A 19,864-nucleotide genomic window follows, 5' to 3' on the forward strand; every position below is an offset into this window, starting at 1 on the left:
AACCTTCAAAATTGAATTTGACATTGAAGCCATACAACGACAACTGACACGCCAAACCAGCTGTGCTCCAGCAGCAATCTGGAGTCAGGAGGATGGGTAGGCCAACCCATTAATCACTGTCTTTAGAACACAGACATTTTTCAAATAAAATGCTGTAAAGATCTGTTATCACACATACGCAGTTACATTTGTAGAGGACATAAAGCATATGATGTATATTTTGACATTTATTTTAAAATTTCTTCCCAACTCTTAAATGTTATGATTCTATGCCCTTCACAAACAAATATCATGCTCTTGATCTTGATTAGCTATTTGCACACACAGCACATGACACATACTGCCAACCGGAATTACTGAATCAGAGTAGACTTAGCCAACTGGACGTGTTCATCTAAGCATTTACCAATGAAGACAACTGCTATAGTCAAGAGCTATGTGACCCTGGCTTGTTGGCTCAGTGGTAGAGTGTTATCCAGGTGTGTGATGTCCTAGGTTCCATTCCAGGTCAGGGCACAACCATCTGCTTCTCCATCTCTTCCCCTCACCATCTCTCTCTCTCTCTCCCTCTCTCTCTCTCTCTCTCTCTCTCCCTCTCTCTCCCCTTCCTGCAGCCATGGCTCAACTGGTTCAAACAAGTTGGCCCTGGGCCCTGTGGATGACTCCATGGCCTCCCCTCAGATACTAAAATAGCTCGGTGGCCAAGCAATAGAACAATGACCCCAGATGGGTAGCATATCAACTGATAGGGGGCTTGCTGGGTGGATCCTGGTAGGGGCATGCAGGAGTGTGTCTCTGCCTCCGTGCCTCTCAGTTAATAAAAAAAAAAAGAGCTGTTTCAAGGAGCAAAATAAATATTATTGGTTCTATTCCCACCTTTGGAAATTCTGCAAAATACTTTTATTCTGATTTAGTGGTTCTTTTACGTATTTATAATATTCCATTGCAACACTATAATCATTGCAAAAATGAAAAGAGAACTACAGCAATTCACTATAAAAAATTATATATATAAAATGGCATGATGTCCATAATTCTGGCTGTGAGTAATCCTGTGTCTAGAGAGAGTTAGTAGCTAGAAGAGAGAATCAGTGTATTTTATAATTTCAACATTACTAGAAAATGATAAATAGAAATATGTTGTGGAGTTACATAAACAAACAAAATCCCGTTTGGATACTTGAACATTTTCTTCCAAATAATTCTTAGCTTATAGAGAAAACCAACAATATAACTGCAAAATAGTTGGCAAATAATTATGATAATATCATATATCAAAAGCTATGAGTATGGTCAAAGCTATATGCAAAGGAAATTTCATTGTAATAAAAAGAAATTTTATTACTGAATAAAAGAACGTGAAAATAAATTAGTAAAAACTAAACTCAAAAGGCTAGGAAAAGAGTAATGAAATTAACCTGCAGAAAGGTGGAATTAAAATAAATCATGAATCATTTAATAAAGAACAGAGACAGTAAATTAATTAAATAAATAAATATATCCGAGAGATGATATTTTTTAACAAGGAAAAGTAAAGAGAATTCTTCTACCAAGGTCTCAACACAAAGATAAGCAAATAAAACAATAGTAAAAGACAGAGAGGGTGGTGATGGGGAATAGAAAAGAGAATAGAACTGCAGAAAAACAGTGTTTTAAACTAAAAATAGTGTGCAAAATCCATTCTAATAATTTTGAAAATCTTGATAAAACACATTCTTTTAGAGGAAACTATAAACTATCCAAACTTACTTACTAGGAGATCTGTAATTTTTCTACCTGCTCATACTCTGTTCTAGAAGAACTAGTGCCCAGAGCCTTATAGGAACAGAATTATAAACTGTGGGAGCCTAAATAGTTAATCTCTGCCACAGTGAACACCAAACCTAATTTGTTAAACTGCCATCTTCTCTTGGAGGACTTATTTCCCTGACCGCCTGTATTCTGAACGAAATCCCACCCTTGTTACACGGCCCAACATTTCCTTCAGCACCATCATGGCTCTATCACCATCTAACAAACCAAGTGTTATTCATCTTTAAAAAAATCATGTCTCCCTTTCATTGTCCTACATACTTGCTGGTAAATGTAAGCTTCATAGTGTAGGATATTCTGTTGGGGGTGGGGCTACATAATTTTAATTCTCAGACCATGAACAGTTATTAGCATAGTTGGTATTAATATATTTTTGTTAAATGAATAAGTAAGGGAATGAGTTATTACCTACAGAAAATAAAGTGGATGATTTATCTATACTTTGATTTGAGCACATACAAACAAAAGGAGTTTTAGACTGCCATTTGTGGCAACTATAATAACGTTGTGTATAAGTGAGCACTTCGCTGATTCAAGAAAGAAGCTGAATGAGTGAAAGTAAGAGAGAAAGCAGAATATCTCAGGAAAAGGGGGTAAAGAGGGTGAGGGGAAAAGAGAGGAAGGCTTTCTCTTTTCTTTTTTATTTTCATAATGACTTTGCTATTTTTGTACAACTGGATTCCATAAGGAAAAATCACTGTAACTTTTTTATTAAGTATAGAAACACTTACATGCCCAATATAATTATAATAGCTTTTGATAGGTTTCCACATCCTTTTGGCTCACCCTTTACAATAAGAATTCTCAGTCTTGAAGGTACATCAAATACAACTATGGGTCTTCCTATTTATTAGTTTTATTTTCTTCTTTAATACTGAGGGACTGCCTAGCCCAGTGAGATAGGTCTAAGGTGGGACCAAGTTAAAAACTGCTGCTTTACTATGTTCAATGAACTCTACTAAAACACATTGCCAACCCACTCAAAGATATCCACAGGTTCCTCTTAACAGCATATGTAGATGTTGCCCTTTCTGTTAAAAATGTTTACTCTTAAAAAGAACTTTCAAATAACCAGTGCCATCTGGCTCATCCAAAGCAGTTTAACATTTAAGCCATTAATCACAGTTATAAAATTTAAGTTTATAATCACCCTTTCATACTTTTCTGGATTTTAAATGACTTACAAATTGTTGTTGGTATTTTCAAGTTCTCATTTTCTTTTCCCTTAGCGATGTAAATCTGACCAAGAAACTCAAATCTTAAACTGAAGGAGATGAAGCCAAGTACCTGCAGAGGCATTTCAGGATGCTTTTCTTTCAGCACTGGAACAGCTGGGATTTCCTGGGGAGCTTTTGATGCCTTCTTCTTTTTAGCTTTTTCCATTTGAATATTGGTAAAATAATTGACAGCAGCAAACTCAATAAGGGCGGAAAATACAAAAGCAAAGCAGACAGCTATGAACCAATCCATGGCAGTAGCATAGGACACTTTGGGCAAAGAATGCCGTGCGCTGATGCTCAGTGTGGTCATGGTGAGAACTGTGGTTATTCCTTCAAAGCAAAAGAGCAAAGACACAAAATGCTTTACCATTACTTTTATGCAAAAACAAAACACACACACACACATACAAAAAAAACACCTAGGAATTTGGTTGGTGTGGTGGGGGTGGGTCTAACAAACTTTATAATTCAAACCAAGTAATCTTTGATGAAAGATTCCAGTGCTAGTGGTTCAGTGGAATTAGCATGAGCTTTTCTATTATTGGCTAAGTATTACTTGGTTTAAGCTATGAAAACTCAAAGGACTTCATTTGATACCTACCTATTGGGTTTGCAATAATGATTAAAAGTATGCAAGGCACCTAGTGTATATTGTATCTGAGCCAATATATCAGAGGAACTCAATACATACACCAAACAGGAAGAGCTACTCATTGAAGCACTGATTCTCAACCAGGAGTAGCAAGTTGGTAGCATGGAAAATTGTATCATCAGAATTACTGGGGTAGTCATGGCTCACTGCTATTGAGAATCACTACCAGAAAAAAAACATAAATTGTAGATATTTATAGTCTTCAACTGAATATCTTATTGAATTAAAATAATAAATTTACTAGTTTTGAAAGTCCATAATTTATATAAACCAATAATGGTATATTCCTCCAGTTTTGGCTGGGTAGCCCAGTTGTTTAGAGCATTGTCCTGAAAAACCAAGGTTGCAGATTCCGTCCTAAGTCAGGGCACATAAGAATCAACCAGTGGATGCAGCATCGAACTGGGATGCAAATAACACAGGTCTGAAACACCAAAGTCGCCAGCTGGAGCATGGGGTCTCTGGCTTGAGCATGGGATCATAGACATGACCTCATGGTCGCTGGCTGGAACCCAAAAGTTGCTGGTTTGAAGCCCAATGTTACTGGCTTGAGCCCAAGGTCACTCACACTGCTGTAGCCCCTCAGTCAAAGCACATACGAGAAAGCAATCAATGAACAACTAAGGTGCTGCAACAAAGAATTGATGATTCTCATCTTTCTCCCTACCTGTCCCTCTCTCTGATTCTCTCTTTGTCTCTGTCAAAAAAATAAAAAATAAAAAGAATCAACCAGTGAATGCATAAATAAGTAGAACAACAAATCAATGTTTCTCTCTCTCTCACTTTCTCTCTCTAAAATCAATTAATAAATAATTTTTAAAAATTATTTGGTTGGAAATTGGGTTCAAAGGCTGAAGGGGTTAAACAAAAAAAGAAAGAAAGCTCATAGATGCAGACAACACTGTGGCAATTATGGGAGGGAAGGGAGGTGGGGGAGGTAGAAGAGTGTAAAGGGGATAAATGGTGATGGAAGGAGACTTGACTTGGGGTAGACAATGCGCAGTGAAGTATACAGATGATATATTGTAAAATGGTACACTTGAAACTTTTTAAATTTGATTAATTAATGTCACCCAAATAAATTCAGTTTTGAAAAAATCCCACAAGCTTTCTTTTTACAAGTTACATTTTACTCATTTATTTTTTAAAAGTGTATTTCTGGAGAAATAAATTTCTATAAAAATTTGGTTTTAAAAATATTTGACATCTACCACCTATCAGTTTATGGGTAGGAAGAATATTTTTGCAACAAGAATAGAAATACATCTCAGCCCTGGCCGGTTGGCTCAGCGGTAGAGCGTCGGCCTAGCGTGCGGAGGACCCGGGTTCGATTCCCGGCCAGGGCACACAGGAGAAGCACTCATTTGCTTCTCCACCCCTCCGCCGCGCTTTCCTCTCTGTCTCTCCCTTTCCCTCCAGCAGCCAAGGCTCCATTGGAGCAAAGATGGCCCGGGCGCTGGGGATGGCTCTGTGGCCTCTGCCTCAGGCACTAGAGTGGCTCTGGTCACAACATGGCGACGCCCAGGATGGGCAGAGCATCGCCCCCTGGTGGGCAGAGCATCGCCCCTGGTGGGCGTGCCGGGTGGATCCCGGTCGGGCGCATGCGGGAGTCTGTCTGACTGTCTCTCCCTGTTTCCAGCTTCAGAAAAATGAAAAAAAAAAAAAAAAAAAAAAAGAAATACATCTCTTCTATCAATAGGCTCCTGATACATATTACCCTCAAAAAAGTCTTTTGCTCAGCTTTGAAAAATGTAAGTCCATATTCTGAGTGGAACAATTCTACTTGCTGCTAAAACTGTAGATAAATAAATTACTTAAGGATGTTAATATTTGTACAGGTGTCTTTTTCTGTGTCTTTGTCTATCTGCATATCAAGTGTATGTGATCTAGTTAACATTAGAAATTTTTGTGAAGATTTACTATATCCATTTAAACTCATTCTATATAATGCCTACAATTGCTCCTTCATTGACATGCCCAGTTGTTTGGGGATGATGATAATAACGATGACTATGACAATGGTGATGGAAGCATGCAAACTGTACATTCCAATCCATGACTATTTCTAGCTGAAAGCCAAATTATATATGTTAAACTGAAGATGTCTTAAGCCTCATGCACAATAAAGGAATAATAATATCTTGATTTAGGGAGAAATCATATTGTCTTCTAGGCCCAACATTTAATTATGTTCTGCCTTGCATTGTTTCCTAATTGTCCTATGTATGTAGCTTGTTTCAACAACTTTATTGGATGCAGCCTTCGTGATGGAAAACATGTCTAGCATGGCTTCAGGATTTACCATAATATATCACATAGTGCCAAGAACATGATAAATGAATAGTAAATAAAAACTCATTTTTTTCAGCTCCTCACCAAACCATTTTCTCTACAGTCCCTTCTGAATTGTCAATGTTCAGAACATGAAAAATTAGAGCAACTGTGCAGTATATGAGATATAGATCTTAAAACAATCCATAAAATACACAGTGAATAAAATTTGAAAATTTGTTGTATTCTCTTTTTAAAAACATTTAGTGGTATGTTTTTTTAGCATTTTATTAGCATCAAAAAATTTTAATATGTGTTTATTTGGTCAGATATATAGATACCTAAATGCTTATGAAAATGAAATATTATGAATTTATTCGACTTGATTTCAGAAAAAAAATCTTACAAAGGTTTCCTTTTTTCTTTTTTAACTGAGAAAGAGACAGATGGGGACAGACACACAGAAAAGGAGAGAGAAGAGAAGCATCAACTCGTAGTTGCAGCACTTTAGTGTTCATTGATTGCTTCTCATATGTTCCTTGATGGGGGGCTCCAGCTGAGCCAGTGACCCCTTGCTCAAGCCAGCAACCTTTAGGCTGAAGCCAGCAACCATGGAGTGGATCATATATGATCCCACAGTTAAGCCAGCGACCCTGCACTCTAGCTGGTGAGCCTGAGCAGTGATGTCAGGGTTTCAAACCTGGGTCCCAGATTGACGCTCTATCCATCACCATCTGGTCGGGCAAGGCTTCCTTTCTGAATTTTAGGAAAATGGCATCATTTCCATGCTTGCTAAGAGATGTACTGAATAACCCTAAATAATTTTGAAAAGCTTTAGCTCAAAGTTTGATGACCTAGCAGTTTTTCTTCTTATTCATAATAATTTAAGTTTAATGGCCTCTTAAGTATTCAAAAATGTTCTAAAAATTTCCTAGATATATTTGCTCTAATACCATAGAAATCATGCTTTCAGCACTTGGAAATAAAATATGAAAAGTGCAGTTTAAATAATACTACCAAGAACTCAGAAAATTCTACAGAGACCATAATATGATAAGCAAAACAAACACTGAAATCCAATATAAATAGGGTAGAATTCCCTATGTTTCTTTGAACATTTTGGAGGTGTGTGTGGGGGGGGGGGGAGGGTTAATAAAACAATTTATCTTGAGGAACAAAAGCAGTACTCTTCATCTTCTCTTGTAGTCATATGAAGAAATCATCTTATTAGTGTCGAGTAAACAGAATATCAATGCAATTATTGTGTCATGAATCCAGAAATTACTTTCTGATTGTTAAGCAATATATCACCATGTCCATGAACATGTTAAATGATGCTATGGACATCAATGCAAAAAAATGTTGGCTTTGTGGCCACTTTCTGTTTATTTCTTATTATTTTTGGCCAGCTTGATTTTAAAGTTTGTAGAGTCGCTCTCTCCAGATGTTATGGTTCATGTTTTATGACTACTGACAAAATTACGGAAGTAACTGGCATGAACAATGAGCTAAGTTTTTGAAGTGTTCAATCCTTTAGACTTTAAAAGTTCTCTTTGCCTGGAGTTTAAATTAAAAGAATTTCTAGCATGATAAGGATGTATTTGTTCCACTTGTTTCAGGTGGAATATTTGGTTAAATAAATACAAACAGAATAATAAATAGTAGCCAATCTTTCAAATAAGAAGCCATGTTTTCGCTGCATATAGAAAGACAGTGCATCCGTTTAAATGGCTTAGCTGGCATCTATCCTTGAAACCATTTCAATGACCGTGGAATATTCCTGACATGTTCAAGTACTGATGCCAATCTCTGTTTTTAGAATGCTGAATATGCATAATACTGGCTGGTCCAGAAGCTGGGAAAGGATGTGTAAAGAGTAAGCTAAGGCCGTACATGAAAGTAAAATTCTGGCTGCTCACTCTTAGAGAAATGAACTAATAATGACTTAGATATGCCAGCTGGCATTGACTCGGGCTTAAAGTTTTCCTATACTGGAATCATTAGAAAACTTAGAGGCATATAACTCTGGACATAGAAGGCCTCTGAGGAGCATTTAACTCACTCTATTTCTCATATTTACACTGATTTTGTTTTGTTTTGTTTTTGCATGATTTCTAGTGAATACTGGACCCAGCAAATTCTCTTCTTGAATGAAGAGGAAAATAAGAATCAGGGAAATAAATACCAGCCCAGAATAATTTTTTTTTACCTAGCCCTCACATGAAATAGATGGCTAATGCCCCTCAGATATTTAAAACTTAACTTTCTTAAGAAAATACTATCCTACAGCCTCATTGAAAAGTCTAAATATTACCATTTTGACATACCTTAGGTTTTGAAGACAATTTTGGGGCATAATTTACCTGGGGGTCAATCAAAACCAATATATTGGCACACGAGCATAAGATAGAGGCAAATACCACATTTCAAATTTAAGAAGCTACCCACAAGGTATCTTCAAGTGCCTATTCATACAATCTCACTCAGTAGCTCTGGAATTCTCCACAAGCCCCCATATCTTCATACCCACCGTGAAGGCAGAACATCAAAGTATAAATGTCAGAGTTCCCAAAGTTAGAAAGGAATTGTCTTGGGTTCATCATTTAGGTATGTGATTCTTGAGTCATTTTCCTTATTTATAAATAAATATTTAAAAAGCCTACCTTTCTGACTTACTTTAAAGATTAAATAAGATTACTCTTATCAATATATAGCAAATCTCATAATTATTATTAACAGTATTACCTATATCCTTACTCTATTTTAATTAATTTCCGTACAGTATCCTCTCTGGTTAGGAAACGTTGGGCCAGTACAACTGTAATTCATGCTGTTCCTCCTCACAGCATAGCACATTTCTAGTACTTGAAGATATGTTATACAGAACCTACAGTGCCTACCAGTTTGTAGCCAACCAAGAAAGCATTCAAAGCTTATCAAGCAATCACAATAACAATAAAATACAGAGAACATTCACATTATGGTATCAAGTAGTAATTCTCAAATGAAGTAAATGTCAGCATGGATGCCATAATAATAAATGACACTCAAATAATATTTACTGTGTGGTAGACACTGTTCCAAGTGCTTTATTCAAATTAATTCATTTAATTCGCATGGCAACCCAGAGGGTTTTATCCTGTTTTAATACAAGGGGGAAAAGGCAGATGTAATTCTCTGAAGGTTCACAGCTAATAAGTGGTAGACTTTGGAGTTAGAACCTCGTCTGCCTGGCTCCAGAGTGTGCCCTATGACACTGTTCCCCCTTCATCCAAAGCACCTATTATAGTCCAAAACTTAAATTTGTTCTTTTCTTTCTTTAATATCTATTTTTAAACTGATAAGGACAGATACTTCACTTGATCTTAGCCAGAATGCCTAGAAGCACTTTCTTTGCCACCTATTTTAATAGTTAAAATTTATTCAACAATTGCAATGTGCAGTTATTTTTTAATTGAACCCTCACAACTCTATAAAGTAGTTTGTGCCATCTTGTAGGCTCACTGCTTTCCTAAGATCATACATGTCCCCACCCTCAATTGAACCTTCTGTCAGTTTCCCTAGCAGGATTTCAGTATCTTCTCTAAGATTAAAGGTGTGTGGGTAGAGGGATTTATCTACAGAAAATGCTTCCACTTTCAAGTCCACTGAAGACACTAAAACACCTTTATCATCAGCTCTCTGAAAGGATGGGGGAGGAAGAAGAGAAGCTCCCACCCCGCTCCTTGGTTCCTTCTCCCCAGCATCCCTTCAGGTCCTTGTGATACAGGCTACTATGCCCTGGCTTAGATCCCACCAAGTAGAAAAAGCAGGGGGACATGGATCTCTCTTGTGAGAACTGTACCTCCATTCCAGAGAAATTCTGATTATTCCCCTTCTGGTACCACAACTGAATGCTTTTGCTACTCACAATAAGCAAGAAAAAGAATGGAGAAATAGATTTAATCAAATTAATATCATAAGGAATTTTACTTATAAGCATAACTGATATGTAAAAGACTTACTTGACATCTATAAAAATTTAAAACTCATGTGTTCTGGACTTGATATACTTTAGAATATAATAGATAAAAAGCCACTTTAAAAATTAAAAAAAATGTAATTTAGAAAAAAAATGTAGATATCATATAACAATGAGCTAACAAGCTAAGCATATAATACCTTCCAACTCAATGCATTTAAGCCATTTACATTTTGTTCCTCTTCATTAAAAGGCAAATGATCTAGGCTTTCATATTTATTCAGCCATGACTTTTACTTCTTTTATTTTAAGCTCCCAGTGCATTTCATTTTAACACCTAGATATAATTTAAATTCAATTACACAACATTAGGCTAGAAGCCCAAGAATACCACCGAAAGTAAAATTATATCCGGACTCACACTTAGTCTTTACCTGCCTGGTCTCTAGGGAGAACTGATGAGCTCCAAAGGAAGGAATGAACTGTCTACATTGCTTCAAGCCTTATTACTTTGTATTGGCTAGATAAAAAATGAAAGCTTATATGATTCTTTACTCAGCACAGCCTGATATATTACTGTTTAATATTTTCTTAGAAATGATATCTAAAAACTCGTTCCGTAAAATCATAAGCAAAGCGTAATGTGAACAAAAATACCCATGGAAAGAATTTCAATTACCAAATACAGTCCTAGCTGGAACTGATTCCTTATTTATCCAGAATGAAACTTGAGAAAGAATCACTGTCATAATACATGGAATGTACGTCTGAATCATAAAATAACCCATCTTCCGTCTGAGGTGGAAGTAAACCGTCATAACAATATATTCACCTACAAATAAAACATGATAAAAATGTGTTACTTGTTTTGCAGCCAGTTATTCAATGGCTTCACAATCATATTTCAAACCAACAAAAAGAATTCTAGGCAAAGAAATTATCTGTTGTGCACAGCAAACAGTCTTGGAGAAATATATAGTTCTTAACTTGGGAAAACGATGTTGTGTATTATTACACAGAAAACATTTTTGTGATTGTCTCACAGTGATTAAGTAATTTAAGAAAATAATCAATAACTTAAAAAAATTCTTACAGTACTTTCTATTTTAAAGGCCTCAGACTGGGAAAGCAATTGGCTTTCATCTTTAGCATCTTTTGAGAGAAAATTTAGACCTAAATTGTCTCAAAAATCACTAGAAAATAGAAATATGCACACTTTAGCCTTAAATATAAAAACAATTGAAATGCACAGATAAACATTATATATACACATATGCTGTCTTACAGCCTTAGGTTTAGAAAAGAGTTGTATTTCTAAACGTTACATCTATATCTATCTATTGTATCTATCATCTATCTATCTATCTACCTATCTATCATCTATCTATCAATAAAGTAAAAAGAGATGTATATAACATAGAACCATATATAATATCCTTAAGTTCAAGAATGTTTCATTGGCATTTAGACAAAAATCTAAAAGGCTAATAAAGAAAATAAAGGTTTCTGGTAGTTTAAAAAATTTTTAATGCTACTTCTAACAGGACCAAACACTAGAGTTATATAGCAGTAACCTCATGCTCAGACCACAACCCAAGATTCAAAAACCTCAAATCCCTCTGGTTTACAAAGCCACTGCAGGCTAGAAAAAGGAATGTTTTCAAAATATACTTTATTCCTTGTAATAGGTGTATGTAAAAAATAATTTTAGAACAAACAATAATCAGACAATTTTTTCCATTAATTATAATAAAAACTAAATCTTATGAGTCTTTCCATTGGCATTTCAAAACCAAATACAGAACAAGAATCATCAGTAATAATCATCCACCTATAAGTGTGACAACTTTAACATAGACCCTTAACATATTTTGTAGCTATGCTTTATAGTTTGCTTTTACTTTTGTAAAGAGAGAGAGTGGCACCACAAAATTAGGCAAAATAGAAAAAAAATAAAAGATTTGGGGAAAGCATCAAAAAAAAGAAGAAAATCCAGTGTCTAAAAGTCAGTGGTCAGACTTTCTGTCTCAGAATTCAGTTGAAAATAATTTTAATATAATTGATTACTGACTTTTATTTCTAAACAAGAAAACCAACTCACATCTCAATAACTTAGAATTTATTTTAAACTAAGATATATATATATAAATATTTTAAAATTCTGAAATGTGATTTATACATTAACTCTATGACTGGAATCTTTTTGTTGTTCCCTGAAAATACTAGCTATTTCTGTAAAAAACTTTAAGGCAAGACTCCATTGCTAATGACCGTGATGACTTTAATCATTAAGCGTCTCACCCGTAATGGATTTGATGGTTTCACTTGATACCGTTTGCCCAATCAAGTCATACTGAACTAAGCTGGAGGACTCCTTTGGAACTTCTACTGATTTCTCAGGACCTTTTGTCCAGGTATAAATCATCTCACTCTTTGGGTAAGCATCTGAATAAGAGCACAGAATATGGTTAGAATCAGTACTCCTTTTTTTGACAGCTCTGATTGATGGTCAACACTTAAGAATATTACACTTGTTAAAGGAAGACGTAATAAATGAAAAATAATCATTATGATTTATTTAATCATATTTAAGATTTGGAATACTGTAGAGATTAAATAAATACCTTTGCATATTTCTTGTTTTTAATGCCAAAAAATTGGAGGTCAGACAAAAATTAAAGTGACTAAAATGCTATATCTGCATCAATGCACTTGGATATGTTTCCATACTAATGAGCAGTTGAAAAGCAGAAATAATAAACCCCCAAAAGAGCAGTCAAGCTATTTCTTTCACATTTGAACACCTCACTTCCAATGCTTGACTAATATTAACTTCTTCTATCCTAATGCAGCTCTGCCAATTAGGCACATACAAAATGCTGCCTATAATAATACAACTACAACAACAAAATAAGTCCTACTGTTGGAAGAGCTCTCCAGGAGTCACCAATATCAGACTCTGCCTTTGAGCAATATCCATGCTGTTTGAGAATCATGCTACCATGAAAACAGGCTGGCTATGCTGTTTGTAAAGCTCTCCAGGAAATACAATTACACAACCAGTCCCACTACCTTTAAATTCTTACAATGAGAACATTTTTCCTTCTATCTCCAACAACTCCTTCCCAGCAGCAATTTAAGCCCATTTTCTATTATTTGGTGTTCAATGCAAATGGAGACCAGCTGCTTGCTTACCAGTCTACCTAGAAAAGATAGCTTGGCTCACACACAAGGAAGTTCAAAGGTACCAGGATAAATTGTATACTACACAAACCTTCCTATAATGGTTGATCACAGTAGGTTCTCGGTAGAATTGTTTAATTCTACAAAAGAAGACAATACCTAGGAAGACTGTCTTTACAGATAACTTTACACAACAAACTATGAGACTTGCGTTGTCATGTAACAGTATACAGTTATGTGTCAACACTGATCTCCTGAAGTGTATTCATGTTTAATCATACATTTAAAGTCCCCAAATGCTATGTTCCTGCCCATGAAAATTTAAACCCTGTATTCTTCTCTGGACTAGCCTACCATGATAAGATAATCTTTTTCTTAATGATTTAATATTTGAGGCCAAGGATGGAGGATGGACAAAATGGGTGAAGGTGATCAAAAGATGTACCTCTCACCCTGGCCGGGTAGCTCAGTTGGTTAGAGCATCATCCCGATATGCCAAGGTCGTGGGTTCAATTCCCAGTCAGGGCACAGACAAGAATACACTAATGAGTGCATAAATAAGAGAAACAACAAATCAACGTTTCTCTCTCTCTCTTTCCCTTCCTCTCTTTCTAAAAGCAATGAATTAAAAGATAAAAACAATGTACCTCTCTTTTCAATCCCCAAACCCAAAATATCAACTTCCAAGAGTAATTTCTTTACTTTGTGCATGTCCTTACTGAGCACCAACTATGTTCAGGTCACTTTGAAAAGTGATTTTATGAGAAATGGGGTGGAGAGCGAAATGGGTGGGAAAGGTAAAACCATAGATAAAAACTATCTAGGTGAAATCTACATTATGATAGCACAGTAGATTTTATTCTGGGCCCCAGTGAGATCACCTTTTCTGTCTATGTGTTATTCTATTTTTGCCTTCTTTCATTAAGTCACTGGTCAGGGAGCAAGCAACTCTCTTTAGCTTCAGGTTAGCCCATTGAATATTGTGCTTACCAGAAGTTATCAAAAAAATGGTAAGTGTTGATTCTCACTAAGTTAAGCAATGAGCAATGATAACAACAAGCAAGTTTCATACTCAATGTGACCAAGAATCTGAAGCAATAGTAAAAACTAGCATCTATATTTGTCAGGTTCTAATCAGAACCTCAAATATTTGAGGCTGGAATTAAAAGAGGTTATCATATTTTGTAAAGTAAGCTTAGATTCTTACTTATTCTTTTCTATAAATGTGTTTAATTTTCTTGCCTTCTCTTCCACAATATATATCAATCTATCTATTGCACACCTCTTCTTGTACCATCCAAGTCTAAGTCACCACCATCTTTCATTGCAATAAAAAAATAGCTTCAAGTCTTTCCTGTTTTTCACTAGAGCCTCTACAATCCATTCTCTATAGAAAAGCTGATGAGTAATTTGAAATGTCAGTCAAAGAATGCTATGTTCCTTAGTTAAATCTTCCAAAGGCACTATTTACCTGGCTCTGTCTACAAATCAGGCCATACCTAACTACTATCTTAACTACTATGCTTTTGTCATGCTTCCGCCACTTTGAAACTAACAATGTTGTTTATATTATTCTAACTTGTGTCATGTTGAGAAACCTGGACCTTTTCTGACCTATTATTTTTTCATGTCTGCCATAAAGGACTCTGCTTGTAACAGAACAAAACAAAATCATTTATACTTGCTATGTTACACCACCAACACAAGGAGTTCAGAGGTCCCCACATTTCACCACTGACAACCAACTTATTATTTATGAATCAGTCAGTCTACCTGGGTTATCTGTAGAAAGAGGTTTCCGAGGTTTTTCTGTTTTCTTTTTAGGAAAGAGGATTGTTTTTACTTCTTTATGTAAACATATTAGATAACAAACAGTCTGCCAAAAGTCAAATTTTGGACAGTTATCATGGACAAAATTTAAATGTTGGATTATAGAAAATCATTTAAATATATAATTATCAGCTAACATGAGTTAATCATTCATTGTAACAACATTTTTATTGTAACTTACAACTCCCAAATTTCAAAGGACATGCATGACCATCCATGGGGAAATCCACCAATCTCATGGGACACTCTGCACTTATGGTGAGTCTATAAAGGAAAAATATATTTAGAGTTAACTTTTTCTCTAAAAACAAATTTATAGATCCTTAAAATGAAGCAAGGAAAGAAGGAAGGAAGGAAGGAAGGAAGGAAGGAAGGAAGGAAGGAAGGAAGGAAGGAAGGAAGGAAGGAAAAGAAAAGGAAGGAAGGAAGGCAGAAAGGGAAGGAAGAAAAGATAAAAAGGGAAGAAGAAGAAAAATGACTACCTCATTGTGTACAAAATAGTGCCATTTCTCATAATTCTAAAAAGTTTATTTGGGGCTGTCATATTATGTGAGACTGATTTTTTTCCATTCCTGAAGAAAGTATCAGGGGTCCATACTTTTGTTACCATCATATTGTTCAACCTCAAAATTTCAATGGGGCCATCATATTTTAGTCTTTTGTCAATCCATGTCTGTCTGAAGAACACATCCATTGTGTATTCCTAGGAAAATTAGTTCATGACATAGTCAAATCACAGATGATTACACATAAATATGCAAAAAAATGCATTAAATACTAACCTCTTTTCCACTAATAAGAGACTATCCAAGTAAAAACAAAATTATTAGGAGCAGAAATTTTCTTAAACCAATGAAACAAAAGAATTTTCAGCAGTTAAAGAATGCTATATCCATCCTGATACCTTAATTTTCTATGTTTATTAAATAAATTACCATGATATTAATCATTTAAAAATAATAACTACAATTTAACAAAACTGCCAGCACCAGGTAGTTACAGATGCACTTTACTTTAGGCTGGGTAGCAAAATTATTTAATGCATAACACATATCATTGCATAATAAATCATAACATTGTAAGTGTCTCTTTAATGCAAAATAAAATATATGAAAAAATATTTTATGTTTATAAAATTTATTAAAATTAGTCTAGGAGCACAGAATTAAGGGAAAAATTTAAATGGATTACTTGACTTTGAAAGAAAACATATTTAATATTGGAGAGCACAACTGAGTGGATGAGTTTATTCTGGCCAGTACTTAATGTTCTAAGTTCTTTAAACATGAGAGAAAGCAAGGGAGAAAAAGTATGGGTGGAGATGGAGAATGAAGGATTAAGCCAACATGGAAGAGTAAATGCAATTAGTACTGCAATATAAAATCTATCAAAACTAATTTTAATCTCTCATTTTCTCCTCTTCAATAATTTTCTAAGGAAAAAATATACTACATGCAAGGTTGTGTCATGGAGAACAGTAACAGGAAAGTTATTTTCTTTATTGAGAACACCACCAAGCCAGAAAAAACTCCAATGTTAGAGTTAAAATGCAAATTCAGTGTCTTACTTCTTATAAACTCTGAGCCTAATTAGGCTGTTCTTTGACTTTCTGGCTTTTACTTTCTGTGATTGACAACAAAATACATATTAATTGCCCTATTTTCTATTTGCTCTCTTCAAACCTTAAAAAGTACATTAAATTGTCCAACTACCTACCATTTCAACATCAGAAACAGGTCCAAAGCTGGTGACGTATATGTCAGTTTTTACTTCTGTAACTGGACCTAATGGGTAGAAAGTAAATAAGTGTGAAAAAATAATTACCAACTTAACAGGCAAGTTAGGCTTTGATAATTAAACAGTAAGTGCAAATGTGATATTTTGTATTTTATAAGCATCTTTAATTTTCAATGAGATAAGCATCTCTACAAAAAAATGTAGGCAAAAAGCAAAAAATTTACAGGCAAAAAAATATTCGATTACTTACCAGAAATTTGTTTTCAAAGATCAACCCCAGGCACTGTTAAGACTGGCAGTGCAGCGAACAAAAGCTTTTGCCTTTGGAATATGTTTACAGTCCATCATCTGATTAGCCTTTTAGTAAAGTGAGCTTTTAAGAAGAAGGAATTTAGCCACAAGGTAAGAAAGAGAAAAAAGCATAATGGCTGCAAGAATTGAATCCTTGGAGAGTGAAGAATATTGGTAAATAGCTTAGGCACAGAAATGATTCATGTCACCTTTAAAAATAAGTAGTCCAATATCTTCTTAGTCCACTCGTCCACTGATGGGCACTTGGGCTGTTTCCAGATCTTTGCTATTGTGAACAATGCTGCCATAAACATGGGAGTGCATTTCTGCTTTTGAATCAGTGATATCGTGTTCTTGGGATATATTCCTAAAAGTGGGATGGTTGGGTCAAAAGGCAGTTCCATTTTTAATTTTTTGAGGAATCTCCATACTGTTTTCCACAGTGGCTGCACCAGTCTGCATTCCCACCAGCAGTGCAGGAGGGTTCCCTTTTCTCCACATCCTCACCAGCACTTATTCTATGTTGTTTTGTTGATGAGCGCCATTCTGACTGGTGTGAGGTGGTATCTCATAGTGGTTTTAATTTGCATTTCTCTAATGATTAGTGATGTTAAGCATTTTTTCATATGCCTATTGGCCATCTGTATGTCCTCTTTGGAGAAGTGTCTTCATTTCTTTTGCCCATTTTTTGATTGGATTGTTTATCCTCCTGGTTTTGAGCTTTATATGTTCTTTGTAAATTTTGGTTATTAACCCCTTATCAGACGTATTGTCGAATATGTTCTCCCTTTGTGTAGTTTGTCTTTTTATTCTGTTCTTATCGTCTTTAGCTGTGCAAAAACGTTTTAGTTTGATATACTCTCATTTGTTTATCTTGCCTTTTATTTCACTTGTCTGTGGAGATAAATCAGCAAATATATTGCTGCGAGAGATGTCAGAGAGCTTACTGCCTATGTTTTCTTCTAAGATGCTTATGGTTTCACGACTTACATTTAAGTCTTTTATCCATTTTGAGTTTATTTTTGTGAATGGTGTAAGTTGGTGGTCTAGTTTCATTTTTTTGCAGGTAGCTGTCCAATTTTCCCAACACCATTTGTTAAAGAGGATGTCTTTACTCTGTTGTATGCTCTTACCTCCTTTGTCAAATATCAGTTGTCCATAAAGGTGTGGGTTTATGTCTGGGTTCTCTGTTCTGGTCCATTGATCTATATGCCTGTTCTTATGCCAGTACCAAGCTGTTTTGAGTACAATGGCCTTGTGGTATAACTTGATATCAGGAAGTGTGACATCTCCCACTTTATTCTTCCTTGTCAAGATTGCTGAGGCTATTCGAGTTCTCTTTTAGTTCCATATAAATTTTTGGAATATGTGTTCTATATCTTTGAAGTATGTCATTGGTATTTTAATTGGTATTGCATTGAAAACTATGGTATAGATATACCATGGAATACTATGGGGCCATGAAAAAGAAGGAAATCTTACCTTCCTTTTGCAACAACATGGATGGACCTGGAAATTATTATGTTAAGTGAAATAAGCCAGGCAGAAAAAGTAAAATATCATATGACCACACTCATTTGAGGAATCCAATGAACTATGTGAACTGAGGAACAGAATTGAAATAGAGGATGGATCAAAGGGACCAGAGAAGAGGACAGAGAGAAAGCAGATGACAGGATAGGATAAACATGAAAGTAAGGGGGGAGGGCGTTAGGAGGAGGGGGCAAGGGAGACATTGAGGGGAATACAAGGAAGGAGGGATGCATTAGGGGCGACACTAGAATCTATGTAAACACAATAAATTAATATCAATAAAAAAGTAAGCAGATCATCCACTGCTGTTTAGGATCAAAGACAAGCTCTCTAATAAATCAGACTTGTTCATGCTTTGATACCTAAAAACTATGTGATATTGGGCACGTCACTTAACCCTTCGATAGCAGCAATCATACATATATGGCAAGATGATAAGAATCACATGAAATTGCTCATATAAGACTGTAACACGGAGAGCCTTTCATGGAAGTGCTTATTAAGTAGTAGCTTCTGACATCTGCCACTACTATGATTCTTTCCCAGGCCTTAATAAGACTGGTGCAGGAACAAATGTATGAGTGTGTTTGGCATCATGGGCTGACACAGATTTTAGACAAAGGAAAACTGCCACAATCTGGATTTAACATGATGTTTAAAATCAGGAATTCTGAAATGCGAATTTGGCTCTAACACTTTTTAATTTTTTGATCTTGGCCAAGTTATATATCCTAATAGGTAAAGGTTTTAAGAATATTAACTGAAATAACCTATGTAAATCACTTGTTCCAGCCCCTAGAACATAATGTAATCAATAATAATAGTAGTTATTAGTATATATAATATAGTTTTATATTACTGATAAAAATAAAAAATTGTTGCCCTCTTAAACATCATTTCCTGAAATGATGGTTCATGCTACTGTATGACCAAGGTCTACATAACATCTGCTATCAAGATGGACAATTCCCCTTGAATGTTGGTTAGGCAATTGGATTTATGCCAAGAAAGACAGGAGAAGTTAGTATAGCCTAATGCCTTAGGTCAAAAGTTATCTTTATAAAAATTAATAAAAATATTTCACCCTCTTTAAGATGAAGACTGATAAACAGAAAGAAATAGTTTGAAAGAGAACAAGAAAATTTGTAAATAAGTATTTATAAGAAAAATATATTTTTTGGAAGTATAGTCAGAGAAAATGTATAGATCAGTCTGATCTGTCAAAATTTTCATGTAGAAAAAAATAACACCTTTAGAAAACAAAGAAAGTATGACAAGGGTAAGCCCTAATCTAATGTGACTTGTGTCTTATAAGAAGAGGTGGTTAGAACACAGGAACACACAGAAGTAAGACCATATGAAGACACAAAGAAA

The 19,864-nt window shown here is 35.2% G+C and overlaps 1 protein-coding gene and 1 pseudogene across 1 annotated transcript in view; both read right to left on the reverse strand.

Moving 5' to 3' along the window:
• Positions 1-19,864, reverse strand: part of GABRA4 (gamma-aminobutyric acid type A receptor subunit alpha4) — a 77,313-nt gene that overhangs the window by 43,305 nt on the left and 14,144 nt on the right. The window contains exons 3-8 of the mRNA XM_066385833.1: positions 16,646-16,713; positions 15,412-15,632; positions 15,111-15,193; positions 12,218-12,361; positions 10,596-10,748; positions 3,100-3,362 (exon numbers count right to left, since the gene is read on the reverse strand). Of these exons, the coding sequence (XP_066241930.1) occupies positions 3,100-3,362; positions 10,596-10,748; positions 12,218-12,361; positions 15,111-15,193; positions 15,412-15,632; positions 16,646-16,713 (932 nt within the window). The remainder of the gene's footprint in view (positions 1-3,099; positions 3,363-10,595; positions 10,749-12,217; positions 12,362-15,110; positions 15,194-15,411; positions 15,633-16,645; positions 16,714-19,864) is intronic.
• LOC136407204 (U2 spliceosomal RNA) lies at positions 9,194-9,344 on the reverse strand (annotated as a pseudogene).

Source organism: Saccopteryx leptura, chromosome 5 (genome assembly GCF_036850995.1).
Source record: "Saccopteryx leptura isolate mSacLep1 chromosome 5, mSacLep1_pri_phased_curated, whole genome shotgun sequence".
NCBI lineage: Eukaryota > Metazoa > Chordata > Mammalia > Chiroptera > Emballonuridae > Saccopteryx > Saccopteryx leptura.